The 17,998-nt window shown below is 48.6% G+C and overlaps 9 protein-coding genes across 9 annotated transcripts; 3 read left to right on the top strand and 6 right to left on the bottom strand.

The window, feature by feature from the left end:
- Positions 1-445: 445 nt before the first annotated feature.
- On the top strand, positions 446-1,620 carry N7471_004898 (putative RTA1 domain protein; the record flags this gene model as incomplete). The annotated part of the gene is made up of 4 exons (XM_057277617.1): positions 446-470; positions 521-620; positions 671-820; positions 879-1,620. The coding sequence occupies 4 exons, from the start codon at positions 446-448 to the stop codon at positions 1,618-1,620; spliced, it is 1,017 nt and encodes a 338-aa protein (XP_057137227.1).
- A 170-nt stretch (positions 1,621-1,790) lies between these two features.
- Positions 1,791-3,542, bottom strand: N7471_004897 (Major facilitator superfamily domain general substrate transporter; the record flags this gene model as incomplete). Its single annotated transcript, XM_057277616.1, has 5 exons — positions 1,791-2,694; positions 2,744-3,073; positions 3,122-3,195; positions 3,259-3,280; positions 3,337-3,542. 5 exons carry the CDS (start codon positions 3,540-3,542, stop codon positions 1,791-1,793), a joined length of 1,536 nt encoding a protein of 511 aa, XP_057137226.1.
- Positions 3,543-5,141: 1,599 nt separating this feature from the next.
- sec11 (signal peptidase complex catalytic subunit SEC11) lies at positions 5,142-5,949 on the top strand (the record flags this gene model as incomplete). Its single annotated transcript, XM_057277615.1, has 5 exons — positions 5,142-5,295; positions 5,351-5,540; positions 5,607-5,643; positions 5,696-5,738; positions 5,792-5,949. The coding sequence occupies 5 exons, from the start codon at positions 5,142-5,144 to the stop codon at positions 5,947-5,949; spliced, it is 582 nt and encodes a 193-aa protein (XP_057137225.1).
- A 118-nt stretch (positions 5,950-6,067) lies between these two features.
- On the top strand, positions 6,068-7,003 carry N7471_004895 (putative ubiquitin conjugating enzyme (UbcB); the record flags this gene model as incomplete). Its single annotated transcript, XM_057277614.1, has 3 exons — positions 6,068-6,368; positions 6,437-6,552; positions 6,689-7,003. 3 exons carry the CDS (start codon positions 6,068-6,070, stop codon positions 7,001-7,003), a joined length of 732 nt encoding a protein of 243 aa, XP_057137224.1.
- Positions 7,004-7,871: 868 nt separating this feature from the next.
- N7471_004894 (uncharacterized protein) lies at positions 7,872-8,993 on the bottom strand (the record flags this gene model as incomplete). The annotated part of the gene is made up of 4 exons (XM_057277613.1): positions 7,872-8,201; positions 8,261-8,313; positions 8,598-8,898; positions 8,958-8,993. 4 exons carry the CDS (start codon positions 8,991-8,993, stop codon positions 7,872-7,874), a joined length of 720 nt encoding a protein of 239 aa, XP_057137223.1.
- Positions 8,994-9,696: 703 nt separating this feature from the next.
- On the bottom strand, positions 9,697-10,888 carry N7471_004893 (fructose-bisphosphate aldolase FBA1; the record flags this gene model as incomplete). The annotated part of the gene is made up of 3 exons (XM_057277612.1): positions 9,697-10,257; positions 10,314-10,727; positions 10,781-10,888. The coding sequence occupies 3 exons, from the start codon at positions 10,886-10,888 to the stop codon at positions 9,697-9,699; spliced, it is 1,083 nt and encodes a 360-aa protein (XP_057137222.1).
- Positions 10,889-11,903: 1,015 nt separating this feature from the next.
- On the bottom strand, positions 11,904-13,766 carry N7471_004892 (putative ubiquitin C-terminal hydrolase; the record flags this gene model as incomplete). The annotated part of the gene is made up of 1 exon (XM_057277611.1): positions 11,904-13,766. One exon carries the CDS (start codon positions 13,764-13,766, stop codon positions 11,904-11,906), a length of 1,863 nt encoding a protein of 620 aa, XP_057137221.1.
- A 950-nt stretch (positions 13,767-14,716) lies between these two features.
- lys1 (saccharopine dehydrogenase (NAD+, L-lysine-forming)) lies at positions 14,717-16,382 on the bottom strand (the record flags this gene model as incomplete). Its single annotated transcript, XM_057277610.1, has 10 exons — positions 14,717-14,993; positions 15,048-15,120; positions 15,187-15,261; positions 15,325-15,421; positions 15,475-15,647; positions 15,703-15,729; positions 15,794-16,034; positions 16,093-16,109; positions 16,187-16,267; positions 16,322-16,382. 10 exons carry the CDS (start codon positions 16,380-16,382, stop codon positions 14,717-14,719), a joined length of 1,122 nt encoding a protein of 373 aa, XP_057137220.1.
- A 600-nt stretch (positions 16,383-16,982) lies between these two features.
- Positions 16,983-17,719, bottom strand: N7471_004890 (uncharacterized protein; the record flags this gene model as incomplete). Its single annotated transcript, XM_057277609.1, has 2 exons — positions 16,983-17,536; positions 17,677-17,719. The coding sequence occupies 2 exons, from the start codon at positions 17,717-17,719 to the stop codon at positions 16,983-16,985; spliced, it is 597 nt and encodes a 198-aa protein (XP_057137219.1).
- Between the last annotated feature and the right edge of the window lie 279 nt (positions 17,720-17,998).

Below are 17,998 nucleotides of genomic sequence, written 5' to 3'. Positions count from 1 at the left end.
AAGCGAAAACGAGTTGCCTAAATGGGATTAGCGTGATAAGGAGGCCAATCATAAGCCGGGGATCTGTGGCAGTGAGATGGATTCGTATTAGGAGCGGCTATGTCGAGCGCAGAGGGGCGCAGAGGTAAATACGAGGTCATTTTAGGCCCAAGGATCGGCTATGGCTATTTTTTGTGGATCCAGACAGATTGACGAACTAGCCAAAATATCATGAGGCGTTGGAAGGAATACGAAATTACCCAAAGTGAACAAGCATGAAAAGCACCGTGCAAATTTTGTATATATATATGTATCTAGCTAAAGTCCCTTGGTTTGGTCAATTGGTTTTAGTAAAATACTCATACTCTCCAACCTGCCATCAATTACACCAACTACACAGTAGTGTTTTTGCACAAACTGGATTGTTCGCACCAAGCAATATATAGTTGGTGGATCTACAACAACGATGCTCGAGGCAAGGTCATCATATCGTAAGTCTACTAAATCAATCACGATCAATGGTTTATCTGACAAAACAAAGAGGATGGAAGCCTGTGGTTCTATGCACCGAACAAAGGTGCTGCAATTGCCTTTGCGATTCTCTTCGCTGTCTCTGGCGGCATCCATGGATATCAATGCTTGTATGTGACCTCTACCCACTATGAACCCTTAAATTAACCAGATTTCCCAGCAAATATAAGTCCTGGAAAGTCACCGGCCTTCTTCCATGGTCTGCTCTTCTGTTCACGGCAGGTTTTATCATGCGAACTATTGGAGCATTCGGGCAGTGGGAAAATATTGGCGTCTATATCGCAAGCACCGTACTTCTCCTTGTCGGACCGTAAGGAGTACCCATCCCATCATGAGATACGCTACTGACCAATCTTCAATTATTCCAGACCAGTATATGAGGGTGCTAATTTCTTCATTTTGGGTCGCATACTCTACTACATCCCTTATCACTCTCCCATTCACCCTGGCCGCGTACCCACCACCTTCGTTGCCTTGGGTGTGTGCATTGAGATCATTACCGCGAACGGAGCGGCCCGACTCGCAACTGCACAGTCTAGTGTCAGCTCGCAAAACGCCGGTAAGGCAATGCTGAAGGCGGCGCTTATTATGCAGATCGTTCTGATGATAGGCTTTGTGGCTTTGGCCGGCCGATTCCACTTCAACTGCTCCCGAAAAGGCGTATTGAACCACAAGATCAAGCATGCCCTACTGGTGTTATACTGCAGTTGTACCCTCATAACGATCCGTACCATCTATCGCACTGTGGAATACTTTACTGCCGCGAGTCTGAATGCCTACACTGACCTCGAGAATATCAGTCCTGTATTGAAACAGGAGTGGTTCTTCTGGATTTTTGAGGTCGTGTTCATGTACAGCAATACCACTTTGCTGAATGTCTTTCATCCCATGCACTGGCTTCCCCGATCAAACAAGATTTATCTCGCTGAAGACGGTGTCACGGAGGTTGAGGGCCCTGGCTATGACGATTCCCGCCATTTTCTCCAGACCCTTGTCGATCCATTTGATATCTACGGACTGATTGTTAACCGAGGCAAGAAAGAGAAGTATTGGGAAGTGAGTCCGACTCGGAGAGAGGACACCACTTCTAGAACCACTCAAAGGGTATGAGCGTATTTTGTGTGGATATGTTTTCTTCTTTCTTTGATATTCAGACCGTTACTCGGGTGTTACCTTTTGTTTATCTCGCCCTCATATAATTTGTATCTCATATATTTTATAGAATATGCATTCAATTGAAAACTGCAGATATATATATCAAACAAACAAAAGCCCATAGCTCACCAATCTTCATTTTCTTTACCCAACTCCTCCTGGATTTCCCAACTATACCGAGCAAATTTGCTCGCCCGACGAATCCGCTCTCCGTAACAGATAAACACAGGTGGGACTATACAAAACGCAGTTGCCACAGCAGCAAGCACAGACATAGCAACATTATTTCCCAACCGATCAAACATCTGCGTCGTAAACAGCGGAAAGACACCCGAAAGCAGCGCTCGCATGAATGCAACAGCAGCGGTAGCACTGGCCGAGTAACTCAAATAAGCATCGGAGATATACCCATACAGCACGGTATCCATTTCCGTCAGGGCATAGCCCACCAGAACGAGGGAAATCGTGGGCACAATCCACGGAGTTTGTGTCTCGGGTGGAATAGTCCAGGCAAACCACCATAGGCCAATCGCCAGGAATGGACCACCAAGACCTAGTCCGACGAGCTTGTGTTCCGGTTTAATAGGGCGTCCCTGTCCGCGGAGATAGTTGAGAATGTAGCTGTCTAGCACGCGGGTCAATATGCTGAGACATGTTCCTACGCCGATAGCGATGAACATCAGTGAAGCATCGGTTTTTGCAAATCCCATCGACCCATAGATGGGCTGGAGGGCTTCTGTGAAGATGTAGATGAGGGACATGGCGACGGAGATCATCATTGCGATGGCGAAAATGATGGGTTCTTGGAAGAAGAGCTGTGCTGGGCGAAAGAGGGCTTCTTTTACAAATGTATTGAGATCCGGGATATAGTCGTGGTTGAGTGGCGGTGGGATAGATTGCACAGTAGTCATATCGGTGATCCGTTTCACCTCGTAGGCCAGCAACAAGGAAGGTCGTGATTCTCGAATGAAGCAAAGGCCACCTGTAATTGCAGCAACAATGATGGCGAAGATATGGAAGTTCCATCGCCTGGGTAGTTGTGAGAAATTTACATATACCAAAGTTGAGGGCAACATACCAATCAAGACCCGCAATAATATAGCTGCTCATGATGGGTCCAAGAATGAGACCAATGTTTGAAGCAACTGTCCAATAATACATGGCCCATATTCGAGCATGCGAGTTGAACATGTCCTCGATGCTGCCGCCGATGATGGTATAAGGGATCGCGGAAAGTAGCCCGGCGATGATGCGCATGATGATAATGATCGGCATTGAACGCACTAGACCAATGATCATACAGCAAATGGCACTGAGACCACTGCTCACAATGTACATGTTCTTGCGCCCAAATGTCTCCGACCACGGGGGAAATAAGATGGTGCCTGCCACCTGACCGAGAAGAAATCTGTTCAATGTCAGGTACGCAAAGTAGACCAAAACCAGTGGATCTCACATTGTGACAAATATAAAAATGGAAAGCGTCTCACTGATATCGTATTCATGTTTGGCTTGTGCAGCAGCTGCCGACTAGAAAAGACCAGGATGTTAGCTCGGCAATATGGTAGGTCATGAATAGCTGTATACACTCACACCTGCGGTGCTGGATGCCGTTCTGCAAGTATTGTTAGCCTATTGACAAAAAAACGTTGGAATTTAGTTTGGTCACACATAAAAAGATCCAAGAGACATATAAGGACAATATCGTAAGTCTTTCGTAGGCTAGACCAATTTCGAGGGTGCCTTGGGTGATCTCGCAACCATCGCACATATCTCCCATCTGGGGTAAGCTCAAGACAATGGTCATGCAGGAGCTCAATGGCTGAAGCTTTGGGCTCGCCTGTCGATAAAGTCGAATCTGAGGAGATAGACTGCATATTGGGCAACCGCAGAGCAAATCATATAGAAGTGATTATAAAGAATGTTGAACTAATTCACCCTTATCCAAAATACATCAGTCATGGATGAAGCTAATCCCTGGAGTGGGATTCGAGCTTTTATCATCTCCACACAACTCCACACAACTGTTCCTGCTCGGACATTTTTAATGCAAACCTTGCCCCGAAGAATGAAACCCCTTGCGATCTGCACAGTGGGGTGTTTGGAGCCCAGTCGGCGATAGATATACACGCGTCAGTCACCTAAAATCTACTCAGGAATCTTGCTTAAAATTTACTAGATTCCCGGTTAGCTGAAGCATGGTAGGTAAGTCGAGCTTCAAGTTTGAAATCAAGTTTACACCGTGAACAGCACTAGTATCTATCTAGTTGGGTATTAAATAACGTGGAGAATGATCAAGTTTTAGCCATGAGACATAGTCTAGTGACTTGATTTCTAGGGATAGCTATTTTCAACATTCTTCATGGTAATTTCTCCACCTTTAAAAGGTGAAACTTTTGGAAGAATTAGAGAACCATGAGCAGAAAAATGATCTGTTATGATGTCAAGATATGCAGCTTTTACCTATAATGGACATCAAGTGGACATCAAGCAGCTGTGATCGTACCATAGAAAAAGGAACAAGCTTTGATCGTCCAAGGATGTCCGGGGAGACGGAACATGACCCGCTTTTGTATTGTCTGCGAGGGCCTAGGACTTGTATGTCTTCGCCTAAATCCAACATAAAGTGGACAAGGAATTCAAGGATATAGGGCGTGAAAAACAGGCATATATTAAATATCATTAGCTATACATGGTTGCCCGAATAGAGCCGTTCTACACTGAAACGGATGTAGGATGGCTTTCATATCAAGCAAGCCAACAGCTATTTCTTACTAATATATTGCTTCCTTTCAGCACACTACTTACTAACCTTGAAGTTGCCAACAAACCTCTCGGATGATCTGCGATCTGTGATCACCGGGTTCATCGACCCATGAAGAGCTCTGAAGAGAGCACACAGATCCCACTCTTGCTCTGGGCTGTGGGCTCTAGTCAGTTCTATCTATTATTTTAGACAAACACACCCTTCTATAGTGTAAAACATGTCCTCTCACACACCACACACCTGTAAAGCACCCAAATCCAACAAGCGGTTTCTTGCAACCAAACGGAGTCCACGAGTATTCGGACAGATTACCAGATATAGAAGTAAATCCTATATTATAGTTCCAAAATGATTTGAGAAGGCCTAAATTTCTGGGCCAGCTAAAATTCGATGTATCAACTCAAAATGTAGTACTCCGTACAATACACTCCGTACACGGCGGTTATACCTGCAAGGCGGAAAGCCAGTGGATCTGCGCCAAGGCGATCTCCGACGAGGCCACCTCTCCGCACCCTTTAGCTCTATCAAAACACGACAACCCAACTAGCCCAATTAGCTGAACACAACAGGTACCGCCTTCATCTACCATTCTGCAAGAGAGGAAAAAACAAGGGAAAAAAACATACCAGTATTCCTGACCAAGAACAGTCACTACTAGAGCGCCCTACCCCAAACCTCCCGTCTATCCGTTGATCGCGAACCGCCTACCATGCTATCCTCCCTCTCTTCTAGCATTACAAATGCTCGGCAATCAATCGCACAAGTGCTAAACTTTGCGCTGGTTCTTTCCACAGCTTTTATGCTGTGGAAAGGCCTCTCGGTCGTGTCCGCATCAAGCTCTCCAATAGTTGTGGTTTTATCCGGTAAACAAAGCTTTTTCACGGCGGTCTGAACGCAGCTCACATTCCCTCTCCACAGGATCAATGGAGCCCGCATTTCAGCGCGGTGACCTGCTCTTTCTCTGGAATCGAGGCGCGAGGGCGGAGATCGGAGAAGTTCTCGTTTATAATGTTCGAGGAAAGTCTATTCCGATTGTCCACCGGGTTGTTCGCACTTTCCCTGAGGTAGAAGGACGCGTGAGCGCAAAGAAGGTGAAAGAAATTACAGTGTATGTCCTCGCCAATTACCCGACAATCTTTCTTGTGGCTGCTTCCTTGTGCTAACAAAATTCTAGGGACACAACACCTAACTCGCACATGCTCCTCACCAAGGTAGGTGATCCAACAATTTGAATGGCCTGGGGAATTGCTAACAGCTCGCTAGGGTGACAACAATTTGGCAGACGATACTGAGCTGTACGCTGAAGGTAAGCGATACGAAAGCTTGAAGCGAGGCCATTTCCGTTACTGACAAGATTAGGCCAGGATTATCTCGACCGGGCGGAGGATATTGTTGGCAGTGTTCGTGGCTATATACCCATGGTTGGATACGTCACTATCATGCTCAGCGAGCACCCCTGGCTCAAGACAGTCATGCTGGGACTTATGGGACTGATGGTGATGATTCAGAGAGAGTAATGGGCGAAAATATACATTGGGTAATGGTAAAAATGGAACTAAATGCATTAAATGTGACAGCAGGGGATATCAATAGATACTGAGTGTCAATTTCAAGGTTATATTGTTCATTGCCATGATGTACACCGATAGAGCGACGGATATATCAAACTTGACTGACGTCTTTTGCCGCGCACCCACCCCACTCGGCGGAGCTTCTAGCTTCGCCGTCAAAGCCCCTTTGTTTTCCTGGCATCTGTCGCACATAGCATCTTCTCTATATTACTCAATCTTTATTTATTCGTTGCTTCAAGCTCTTAAAACGCGCTTTGCACTAACAGCGTTTCCCTGCATTCTTCCTCGACCTCCCCGCTCTTCTTATCGCCCCGCCAAATTCACAACTAAACACCACAATGGGCAGCATCAAGCGCATATCCAAGGTAAGTGCCTATGTTTCCACATGAATATCGTCATATGTCAGTGTACTGACCATCTATTTCAATTATAGGAGTTGACCGAGCTCACCGAATCCCCCCGGAAGGGATCACGGTTGACCTGGCCGATGAGTCGAACGTGTACGAGTGGAAGGTCACTATGGAAGGGCCTGAAGGCTCACCATACCACGTATGTCAAAACATGGCCTCCTCCCCCCTTTATCCTCATCGTCCCCCACAAAAGTCTCCAGCGGGAACCCCTGTACTCGAACCTCACAGTTCAAGCCCAATAAACATTGTTTCTAACCTCTCCACAAACAACACAGAATGGCAAGTTCCTAGTCAAGCTTTCCCTACCCACGGAATACCCCTTCAAGCCACCAACAGTCTCCTTCGCAACGAAAATATACCACCCGAACGTAACAAACGACGAAAAAGGAAGCATGTGCCTAGGCATGCTCCGAGCCGACGAATGGAAACCCAGCTCGAAGATCGCCGCAGTCCTTCAGTTCGCCCGCCAGCTACTATCCGAGCCGATGCCCGATGACGCCGTCGAGGGGCGGATTGCAGAGCAATACAAGAACGACCGGGTGCGCTACGAGGAGGTTGCCCGGGCGTGGACTCGCAAGCACGCTTGTTGATCGCGTTGCTGTGCTCTGATTTGAGAATCGGCTACTCTATCAAAAAAGGCTTTTGTTATGGGTGCTGCGGTCTCAGAACTTGGCGCGCAAGATGCCTGCACGTTTGGAATCTTGGATCGTATATTGAGTTGCCGCTATCTCAGAGTCACCCTGCTCACGACTGAAACGCTGTCATGTTACTCTTGTAAATTCATCAATGCGAGGTCTAATCATAGCTGCTTTGGTTTATATTCTTGTTGGCGGAATCTATTTTGCTTGGCTGTGGTATCAACTGGGTGTTTCATCCATTTTCTCTTTGTGTGTCTGCTCTGTTGGAAGCAGACATTATTTCCTGTAGGTGTTAGTCTTCTCGGTCCAACCAGCCCATTCATGCACGAGAATCTCGACGGGATTGAATAGTACCAATCACTACAGCAGATTCACGGCTAAACCATTAATCTACCAGTCAATTTCCTCGCCATTGCTATACCGCACATTTCGCGTAGATAACTTGTACAGGATTATAATCCACCCCCAACCCATTCCTAGGTAAGTCAAAAGAGCCTACATTTACAAGAACCGCTGCAATCTGTTGGTAAAATCTTAACCCTGAGAATCAATATGCTATTGGCATGAATCTTCGAGCCTTCCATGAACAATGCAAGCATTCGAGCATCTCAACAGGAACCAAAGAGATATGGACAGCCCCTTATAAGCTCCATTCTCTTTAGAAACAAGGAGCCGAACCACAACCTCTCTAGCAGAACAACTCAGTCAGCAACAATACATAAGGGCGGATGATGATTCCACACTCAATGACATACCAGTATGTATCGCATTCCCCCCCTTTCAGCGCATAAAGACGCTACCAGGGCAAGTGATCTCCAGATCATTGGATGTCCCTGAAGGAGCTAACAGGGCAGGTAATCTTCAACTCATCGGCTGATAGCCGAAACCCATTCTCCTCTAGATCCGAGCGAGTAGCCCTCACAAAGATGCGTTTCATATCCTGCGGCAACCGATTGAAATTCTCCATGATGTCCCGTTGCAAAAATACCTTTTTCGCCATAGCTTCCACCCAGATCGTGACGCGGTGATTATGCATAGCCCGGGTCATTGGTATTGTCGAGTTTCTGATTGTTATCATAGTTCGGCCGTAGAGACTCAACGCCGCTTTGACGTAGATTAGTTCTTGTAGGTAGTTGTCGAGGTCCAGGAACTATTAGAATAGTGGGGTTGTTAGTAGGGAGCGCTATTCTTGGATCTGGTTATATGTACCGCTAGTGGTGGGACGTAAGTCAATTGGGTAGAGGGAATAGTGGTTTCCGGTTCTAGAATAGTTTCTATTTGACAGAGGTTCGTTAGTATGAGATAGTGATAGAGGGGGGGAGTAGCTAGGTGTCATACCGATGTTTTGGGTTATGGAGTCAGGATGGAGGATGAGAGAGGTGGAAGATGAGGTGGAGGTGAGAGATGGAAGCTAAGAGATGAGGGATAAGACATCTCTAGCAGAACAACGCAGTTAGCAACAATCCACAGATCTAATTCTTTATCCAGCAACTTACCAGTATGTATCCCACCAACACATCTCAAAGCACAACGATAACCCTCCTACTACCAGGACGAACAATCTCCAAGTCATCAGTGGATGGCCGAAATCCATGCTCCCACAGAGTGGAGCGATTAGCCCTCACAAAGGTTCGTTTCATATGACGAGGGAGTCGATTGAAATCCGCCACGATGCTCCGGTGCAAAGAAGCCACTTTCGACTTAGCCTGCAGCCAGGACCCGCGGTGGAGGTTGAGCTGTGCCGGTGCCATTGTCGAGTTGGTGATTGCCAGCATAGTTCGGTCGTAGATTCCAATTGCCGCCTTGGTGTAGACTAGTTCTTCTAGGTCGCCGTTAAGGTCGAGCACCTGTTGTATTATTAGGTTCGTTAGTAGTGAGGGCTATGCTTGGATTTGGTTGTATGTACCGCTTGTGGAACTTGGGTTAAACGGGTGGAGGGCATGGTGCACTGCAGTGCTGGTATAGCTTCTCTTTGATGAGTGTAAGAGGAGCTAGGGTTCACGCCGATATTTTGATTATGGAGGTTGATGGAGGTTGAGGAATGAGGATTGAGGTATGAGAGAAGGAAGTTGGTCAATCACACTGACGAGCTTTTGTGGAATAATAAGAGAAGTAAAAGACATGAGAGGAGAGAAGCCCAATAGTTTGCCCATCGAGTGAATCACTTCGTGTCCAAGGGGTTGGGTTTCGGGATTGGGTTACAGTAGAAGAGCTAGGAGACAAGAAAGCATCAAGAAGTACATATACTATTCTAATAGAATAGTAACCATGGATAGTGCAACAACCTACATATTTAATACGAAGGTGGAGTTGGTAGTGGATGGATCGAAGTATAAGGCGACATCCTGGTAAGAAAGGAATACTATAGTTATGGTCTGGCTGGTAACTACTAGTAGTACATGGGAGATTGGTGGAATACAATTATCAAACAGAACGTTACAGTTCATATTCCAGAGGAGCGGTCATGAGGACCGTGATATGGACATTCATTACAGCGTGTCAGAATACAACGCTACATACAACCGGGACGCCCACATCCCCAGGCACGCCCAACGCTTTTTCGGCCGCATGAAGAGAGGATATGAGGGTAATCAAAAGGGGTAAAAAGGGGAATCAAACATGCGACATCACACAGACGTCAACATTTACAGCTGGCCAGCAGTGTTGAAGTCCTCAAGGGCCTCCTTAACACGCACGCTCATGGTCTTCTCACCCTCGCGAACCCAGACGCGGGGATCGAAGGCCTTCTTGTTGGGCTTATCAGCACCGTCGGGGTTACCGACCTGGGACATGAGGTAGTCCTTCTTGTTGAGGACGAAGTCACGGACACCGGTCAGGTAGGCGTACTGCATGTCAGTGTCGACGTTGACCTTGACGACACCGTAGCTGATGGCCTCCTTGAACTCCTCCTTGGAGGAGCCGGAACCGCCGTGGAAGACGAAGAAGACGGGCTTGTCGGAGGAAGAACCGGTCTGCTCCTGGACGTACTTCTGGTGCTTGGAGAGGAGCTCGGGGTGGAGCTTGACGTTGCCGGGCTTGTAGACACCGTGGCAGTTACCGAAGCCAGCGGCAATGGAGAAGTAGGGGCTGATGGGGGCGAGGGCGTTGTGGATGGCCAGGATGTCCTCGGGCTGGGTGTAGAGGGAGTTGTTGTCAACATCCTCGTTGTTGACACCGTCCTCCTCACCACCGGTGATACCGATCTCCTGTAGAAGTGGTTAGCACTGTATCAATGTATAGTTTGCTTCTTGATTTGACATACCATCTCGAGCCACTGCTTCATGGGGGCAGCGCGCTTAAGGTAGGCGGCGGTGGTGTTGATGTTGTAATCGACGGGCTCCTCAGACAGATCAATCATGTGGGAGGAGAAGAGGGGCTCGTTGTGCAGCTTGAAGTAAGCCTCATCGGCATCGAGCATACCATCGAGCCAAGGGAGGAGCTTCTTGGCGCAGTGATCGGTGTGAAGAATGACGGGGATGTCGTAGGCGGTGGCCACGCTACGGATGTAGTGGGCAGCGGCGATGGAGCCAGCAATGGAGGCCTTCTGGCCCTCGTTGCTCACACCCTTACCGGCGAAGAAAGCGGCACCACCCTGGGAGACCTGCAGGATAACGGGGCAGTTCTGGTCACGAGCAGCTTCGAGAGAAGCGACAACAGTGGAAGAGGAGGTGACGTTCTGGTGGGAATTAGTACAGGATTCCAATTGTGAAGGAAGACATAAGAACTCACGATGGCGGGGATGGCAAAGCCCTTCTGCTTAGCGTACTCGAAGAGACGGAGGACATCATCGCCGACAATGACGCCGGACTTGCGGTTAAGTTGCTCAAGGACACCCATTATGAAGTTTGTACAAAGAATTTAGTTTGTAGAAATCTGAAAGAGAAAGAAGAAAAGAAGGTCAGATCCAATGATAAAGTAGTTAAATGTAGTGAAACCAAGCTCCTTACCGGGAGCTGAAAGCGGGCAGAGTTAAATAGGGAGGAGGGGCAAAAGGTAGAGGAGGGGCAAGCGTCATCGGTGAAGGGGAGACAAGGTAGACTCACCGGTGGTGGAGATTTAGTGGAACTGAAGTGAGGTCAGTGTGATTCAAGAAAAAAAGAAGGAAAAGAGAAAAGGAGAGATGAGATGATCTAATATAGCCTCTTTATGTATGGTCAGTCCTGTAGTGTTCCCGACCTTCCCCGTGATAGCCCGATGTTGTTTCGTTGAGGTCTCCGAGCTATTAAGAGCTTATAAGGGAATTATGAGGGGATTTTTACATCTATATCATGAGCTTGCCCTCTACGTTCTTAATGATTACAGTTATAAACACCCCTTACAGCTATTACGGCCATTCAAACTAATAATAGCTGTAATGGCTATAGAATAACTCACCCAGATCCCTAAAAGTGCCCGAAGAATCCGTATTTTGTTCGTGGCGGGGCCGAGGAGTTCGAGGCCATTCGCTGCATTTCCATTTTCTATTACTATTTGTACCTGGATATGCTAAAAGTCATATAGTCAATATTCAATCCGGTTTATAGTTATATATTCAATCTTATTGTATTGTAATTCTCAGGTAGATGTAAAATAGTGCAGAATAATATACTACCATAGTACATCGTACGTTGTAGAGATGTAGAGGGGTAGAGTTTCTGCAGAAACAGTGACATCATCTGTATCATCGGTGCCGTTTATCGGAAGTAACTATTTCCCTTTTCCGTTTTCGTTTTCATTGGAGGACCTCAGTCTGATTTAGTATATCTTTCTAAATAAATGCCCTTTTTGATTCACCCCATCTGTACAGAAGTACGGGGACATGTGTATATACTAGACTCTAAAAAAAAAAAAAGAAAAGAAAACGGCTATGTTATCAACGTCCCATGGTAGGGCTCGCGTCGGGCTTCTCCAACTCATAGAACAAGAGGTAGACCTCCCTCTGCATGCCCAGCACGTCCGAGGTCTTACATTCTTTGATTTTCTCGTCCGAGATGCGCCACCAGCGATCGTTCGGTTTGCGACGGCGCCGAAGCCGCGAACTGACCCCAGTGGGGGTATCATGGGAAGGGCGGGGTGTGCTCTGGGAGGGCCGCGGGGCAGACGGACTCCAGCGACCCTGATCCGTCGTCGGGCTGTTGCTATCAGAGGCAGGTGACAACGTTTGTTTGGAGGAACGGGAGGTGGTACTCTGGAAAGAACGACGAGAGCCAGAGGTTGTAGGTCGTGGTTGAGGAGGGGTGAGCTGGGTCGCTGAAGCTCCAGATAGCGAGGTCGACGAGCCTGCTCTCGAAATATTTCCATCGCCGTCGGCATCGGGGCTGCTACGTGGTACAATTCGGGGACTGGGTGCCGCGGAGGGGCTTTGACTGGCAGTGCGACTCTGCGCATAGGAGCTGAAGACCTCGGGCGTCGAGAACGGCGGATAGATATGATTCCGACGGAAGGACTCGTAGTGTCCGCTATGGTGGCTACCTTTGTGGCAGACAATCGCAAGCAGCTTGTACCACTTCTGGCTCAAGATGCTTCCCAAGGGGAGCCGCTCCGGGAACGAGACCTTGGCCGCGTTCTTGCTCGAACTGCTCTGATCAAAGATCGACCGCGACAGGTGGATTGCGATGACCTTTGGGAACGCCGTGATGCGCATATGCCGCGCAATCCTGCGCTTGGGGGCGGTCTCTGACGGAGGGAATACGATACCCTCCAGCTCGGCCTCAGGGTCCGTCTCTAGAGCCTGGCGGATGCGCGAAATCTCCTGGTCCAACTGATCTCGATCACCTTGTGTCCGAGCACGGGCTAGTTCGGTGGTCTTGGCATCCACAGCATGCTGCAGGCGGCATCGGTCGCAGCGGAAATCCTCGATATATTCAGTCTTGAGGAGGCCGTCGAAACACGAGTTGAGCGTGGTCGAGCTCTTCTGCGGCACCTGTAGTGTCAAGTTGACGAAAGCCGTCTGGTTTGGCTTGTATTGGTAATGGCAGAACTGGCACTCGATCTGCGACTCCATTTTGCCTTCGAACGGGAACCCAGACTCCTGGTCGATTTCCTTGAGTTTCGTGTCGATGATGGCAGGCAGTCCATTGGCCGATCCATCATCGATGCGCACCTCCACCTCGGACGAGCTTTCTTGTGTGCTGCCCTCTTCGCCTGCCGTGCTGGAAGCAGCTGCATCAACGGCACCCAGTGCTCGTTGACGTGCGCGCGCACCAGCATGGTACTCATCACAGAGTCGCTCGAGAACAATCTGCAAGAATTCCTGGGCGTCCTGCTGATTGCGGCTGATGCGCGTGCGGAACGCGTATTCCAGAGCCTGGATGAAATCGCGGGCCGAGATTGTTTTCTTATAGATTGGCCGCTCGTTCAACCGGTCCAGCATTTCCTTCAATGCCCGTGTGGTTATCCCCTGTTGCAACTCCCGCAACTTGTCCGACCGCGCCGGCGAAAGTTCATCCTCGCTCGGCAGTGTATGGTATATTTCCGGTCCGTCCAGCTGGCGCCGGTGCAGCTCGTGGATCAGGTAAACCCGCAGATCCCCCAGACCGGCTAATGCCTGCAGCACCGAATTGATAAAGCAGTCATTGGCCAGGTTGGACAAGCCCACGATGCTCTTCTTGCGATTGCTGTCGTTTGACTCATCTCCGTCGATTGTGTAGTTTGGCCCGAAGACGTAGAAGAGAGCAACGGCAGCGAGCGAGGCCCCGGCCGCATAGGCGGCGACCGTTGTCGGCTTTTCTTGCATTAAGCAATGTGGTATAGAGGAAGGAACGTCCGGCGGTTCGTGTAGGTGTCGAAGCAGGCAGACTTCTATCTCACTACCCCATCCTCGGATTAGTCCGGATGTAGGTAAGGGCGCTGAATGTCCTAAGACAGATCACAAGATAATTCCAATGTGGGTGAAGGTCTTCCAAGGTTGAAAAGCTGACAGATCAATTTTGAGTGCAGAATTGAATAAGTTCGGGGAAGAGGGGAGGAAGGGTGAGAGTGGAGCGTTATGCGATTTATGCGGAGAAAGAAACAAGAGCATTTTCGTCCGGAGCCCGAAATCAGGTTAGCCACAAGTCAAACGGGGCAAACTCCACAATCGTCCCGACTCGAAGGTGAAGGGTATGAGCACATTCCTGTCTTTTCGCGTGAGACTCTCAATTCATCCAATGAGGCATTCCTCTTTAGCCCGCCGTTGTAGTGGGTTAGACCCTCACGGACGGATTCTCCGGATATCCGTCTTACACATCCCCGCATATAAGGAGGTTGACCGCGGTTCCATGTAGTCTGGGGTAAAAGTGAGCCATGTCTTGCCTGAAGGACAAGTTATGGTTGGAATGTCAGGATGGTCAGATATATCTATCTATCGGGATATGGGTTTAGGCCTCTCAAAAGCAATATAAACTTTCAGACAAGTCATCTCCGCCACAATGTAAAAATTCGGCTGAAAACGAATGGAATGATTGGCCAAAGAACACTAATATAAGTATCTTGAACGGCCCTGTTTAACTTGACTAGGTCACACTGATAGAGATACTGCAGAGCATCTACGGCTGTTCCAGAAGGAATCATGGCACGATCCCTGATATCTTCATGTGAACTTGCAACTTTTCTAGCATTCCGTATTTGGAACTATTTCTATCAAATGCATCCAATCATGTAAATTTCTCCCTTGAATATACGCCTACCAGCGCAACAGGTTTAGGCCTAAAGCGACTTAGGCAGGGTAGCAACCTTCTCATCGAAGAGCTGCTCAGCCTGCTTCCAGACCCGAGCGTTGGCCCGGTCATTAAGCGTGAGAAGGCTAGGCAGGAGAGCCTCGCTGAACATCTCAGAGCTCTCACGGGGAAGCAAAGACGGGAGGTGATCAATGCTGATCACGCTGAGAGGCAGACCTCCAGCCTCCAGCCCGGAGACGGGAACTGTCGGCTTATCAAAAGTGGTCGTAATGTCGTACAAAGGAATGGGGTTCAAAGGGTTGGAGCTTTTGAGAATTAGCTGTGCGCTCGCTAGCGTAGTTTCATATCTGATAACTCACGTGTCGGCGCTGACGTCGCAGATAACAGACAGGGTTCGGTTGGGGGCAGAGAGAGACTCTACGTTCACGAAGGCTAATGCAAAAAGAAAAGAATATCAGCCAATTGAGTCGAGACGAGAGGACATATGTATAAAATTACCTGGAATCTTGGCCGAGAGGTAGATGCAGTTCACGAAGATATCCGCTTCGTGTGAGATTTCCTTGAAAGGACCACCTGCGGACATTGATTTGTGAGCTTAGATTAGATTGAAGAGGCTGGAGATAGTAATTGACTCACCTCGCGCAGTCTCTGCCATGTCCCACTCAATAATGTTGGACTCGGGTATACCGACATCCTTGGCCAGCTGCACGGCACCGCTGCCACAGCGTCCGAGCTATAGTATTGTTAATATATATATCGCTTTCTGTGCATCTGCGCGAGACTCACAGCTCCAATGACAAGGATCTTAGGTGCCTTGCCAGCGACCTTCTTGCCAGCCTCGAGCGACTCCTTAACAGACTCGACCAGACGGTCTTGATTGGCATAAGGAACCTCACCAGGCAAGGTCTCGTTAGGGTGTGTCAATTGCCAAGCCCAGTTCTTCACAGCCAAAGCAGATCCTGTTCGACGTCTTAGTATTGATTGTGTCGGGCAACGAGCTTCACGTATAGATACCTGCGTAACCGGCGGACCACCCGAAGGCTAGTAGACAAAAGAAGTTAGTCAATTGAGTCAAAATAGGAACACTTTGGGGTATGAGTCTTACCAGCAACTCGGCGTCCGGAATCATCAGTCAAGAATTCCAGGTCGAGCAATGTGCCCTTGCCCCGAGGCCAACGGCCAAGGACCTTCTCCCAGCCGCCCTGCTGCTTGAAGCAGTGTGCGAAAGTGACGTGGACGTGCTCCAGAGGGAAGTCATCCTCCGGCAGCTCCTTGAGACCCAGAATGACGGCATCCTTAGGCGCATCCTGAACCCAGGAGCCCTCCTCGACCAAAGGCGCGCCGATCTATAGCAATTCATGATATTTAGGGCGGGCTCGAGGTATATTACCGAGTGAATCATACCTTGGAGAATTCCTCATCTATAGAGCGGAATTAGTCATTTAGTCCAACAGCAAGGGATGTGGGGAGTATGGGGGATATGGGGAATTAGACGTACCGTCAAAGATGCGCTGGGTTGACCGCTCGACAGTCACATCATATCCAGCATCAATCAATGCCTTGCAGGTAGTTGGAGTCACTAGATGATGTGTTAGCCAATTGCTTCCCCACCATTGTAGGTGAAGCTACTCACAGGCAGACCGCGCCTCAGCGGGCTTGGTCTCAGCGCGCAACCAAATCTTTTGTCCAGCCATTTTGAAAGTAGAGAATTAGAATATGATGAAGAGGGAAAAAGAAATTAAACAAATATTAATTGCTCTATCACCAATAATGACACAGACTTTCCCCTCCAGTAATAAGCGGGGATGTAAAGGGTTATTCCGCTCCGAGAAATGACTCAGTCCCGATTATCGGCCACCTGAAATTCAAACCTCCGAAAGAGTCGAGGGTTGATGTATTCAATGTTATTCAGGAAATTATTCAAAAAGATAACTAGTGCTCCAGAAATAACTTCGACATGGGGATAGATTCGAGAGTAAGGAGGGATAGGGTTATGTCAATCGAAAATTATAGCGCAGCGCAGATATCTACTGCATACTAGTACAAACTAAACAGATTATTTCTTAAACGTCATGCCCAATCAGAAATATATTGCGTGGAACTTCTGTGGTTCTTGAATTCGAAATCGTTCCCACCCAAAATTTGGTCAGGGAAAGGATATTCTTCTTATTGCAGCGCGTGTATGGCCACAACCATGAGAAGTCCCGGACATGAATAGACACAGTTCAAAGTTGGAGCAAGCATGATGGCATGGAAGTAATACGACAGCTGCAAGTATAGTGACCTCGGTTTATTCAAGCACCCTTGGTCCGGCTGCGAGTCCGGCTACCAATGCCATCTCCTGGGATAACCTTGTTCACGGCATCCTTGATCTTCTCCTTCTTGGACCGACTAGCCTTCTTCTGTGTTCCACTGTCTGTTTTGGAGGGAGCAGCAGCAGTGCCATTGGAATCCGTAACAGGCTTTTCGTCTGTCTTCAGCTTCTTGGTATCGGGCTCATCCGACGGCTCAGGCTTTCGTTGCTCATCGTCAGCCAGAGCCGGAGTGGGCGTCACAGTTGAATCAATGTCACGCTTCTCACCCACCACTGTTTCATCCTTGGGCCCTACTGAATCCTGCGACTCAGGGGCATTAGGAATACTGCCGACAGCAGATCCTGCGGGCTCTGTCACAGGTGGCTCGATTTCAGCGGGCTTGGGTGCCTCAAGCCCTGCCTCTGCCTTTGAGTGGTCGATGTTTATATCGGGCTTCGTTGTTTCAGGAATAGCCGGGCTATCCGTCTGAGTTGTGTTTAACCTATTCTGGAATGCATGCGAGTGTTCTTTGACTAGCTGGGCAGTCTCCCGATCTGTCATGTCCCTTAGTCAGCATCTGGCGTGCACCTGCGCATTTTACAAGCGAACGGATAAACAAGAAAAAATAATTAGGCCACTTAGACCAATTACTCCTCGGATTCAACAGTGGTGCATGTGCCGATAAACCACATACCTGAAGCTGCACGGCTCTGCACGGGGGCTCCTTCAGTAGCCATTGTGGATCGATGATGTCAGATGCCCGGCCAGCGTGTTGTAAATTGGCAAAGATTGAGTGGGAAGTATTCGCAAAAGCAATGCGACTGCAATTCTTGCTCAGCTAAGTTTGTATGAGGAAAAAAAGAAGTAAAGAGGACTCGGTTAATTTGGGGGGAAGCGTGAGGTGAGGTCGCGCGGTGACGTACTTGAGAGCACTGGAGACGCTGCTCCCGGCTGATTCGCCGCTCCAGCCCTCTAACTCTCCACGGCATTCTGTCGCACAGCCTCACCAGCTCCAG

The sequence above is a fragment of the Penicillium samsonianum genome (genome assembly GCF_028829775.1).
Source record: "Penicillium samsonianum strain IBT 33392 chromosome Unknown utg000003l_segment0_segment0, whole genome shotgun sequence".
Lineage (NCBI taxonomy): Eukaryota > Fungi > Ascomycota > Eurotiomycetes > Eurotiales > Aspergillaceae > Penicillium > Penicillium samsonianum.
This window is presented reverse-complemented; position numbering and strand designations above follow the sequence as displayed.